This window comes from Aptenodytes forsteri, unplaced genomic scaffold, assembly GCF_000699145.1.
Source record: "Aptenodytes forsteri isolate BGI_AS27 unplaced genomic scaffold, ASM69914v1 Scaffold472, whole genome shotgun sequence".
In the NCBI taxonomy this organism is placed as follows: domain Eukaryota; kingdom Metazoa; phylum Chordata; class Aves; order Sphenisciformes; family Spheniscidae; genus Aptenodytes; species Aptenodytes forsteri.
In genome coordinates this window covers 149514-150303 of record NW_008796038.1, presented here as the reverse complement: position 1 = coordinate 150303, position 790 = coordinate 149514, and the positions used below count along the sequence as shown (strand labels likewise).

At 64.9% G+C, this 790-nt stretch overlaps 1 protein-coding gene across 1 annotated transcript in view; it reads right to left on the bottom strand.

The window, feature by feature from the left end:
- The window catches only part of LOC103904106, a 25873-nt gene that overhangs the window by 12145 nt on the left and 12938 nt on the right, over positions 1-790 (bottom strand). Inside the window, exons 6-7 of the mRNA XM_019473699.1 lie at positions 599-783; positions 417-524 (exon numbers count right to left, since the gene is read on the bottom strand). Of these exons, the coding sequence (XP_019329244.1) occupies positions 417-524; positions 599-783 (293 nt within the window). The remainder of the gene's footprint in view (positions 1-416; positions 525-598; positions 784-790) is intronic.

The following is a 790-nucleotide window of genomic DNA, read 5'->3' as shown; positions in this document are numbered from 1 at the left end:
TGGGCACACCATGACCATGCACACCCCGTACCTGTGCACACTGTACCTGTGCATGCTGTGCCTGTGCACACCTGGCCCGTGCACACCCCACCTGTGCACTGTGCATGCTGTGCCTGAGCACACCATGACCATGCACACCCAGTACCAGTTGACACATCGCCTGTGCACACCATGACCATGCACAGCCCGTACCTGTGCACACTGTACCTGTGCATGCTGTGCCTGTGCACACCATGACCATGCACACCCCGTACCTGTGCACACTGTACCTGTGCATGCTGTGCCTGTGCACACCTGGCCCGTGCACACCATACCTGTGCATGCTGTGCCTGTGCACACTGTACTTGTGCACACCATGCCCGCGCACACCATAGCTGTACATTACATTACATTCCCTGTACCTATGCACACCCTACCTGTGCACGCTGCACCCGTGCATGCTGTAACAGGTGGCTGGGTGACGGTGGGCGGCGGCGTGGGGGTCCAGGAGGGCTCGGTGGTGCCGAGGGGCTGGAATTGGTGAGCTGTGGGGAGCGGCGGTCAGGCAAGGGGTCCCCCGCTCAGCCTCCCGCTCGCCCACCCGCCCACCGCAGCCCACCTGAGCAGACGGCGCTGGCATCCTCTTCGTGGGCACAGACGTGGGGACGCCAGCCCCGGTGCCGGCACAGGGCCAGGCGCTCCTCGGTGCCTCGGCACCGCAACCCGTTGAGCCAGATGGGACCCGAGCCCTCTCCAAACCAGGCTCCCGATGGGGCGGCCAGGGCGGCCCCGCAGCCCAGCTGCCTGCAGA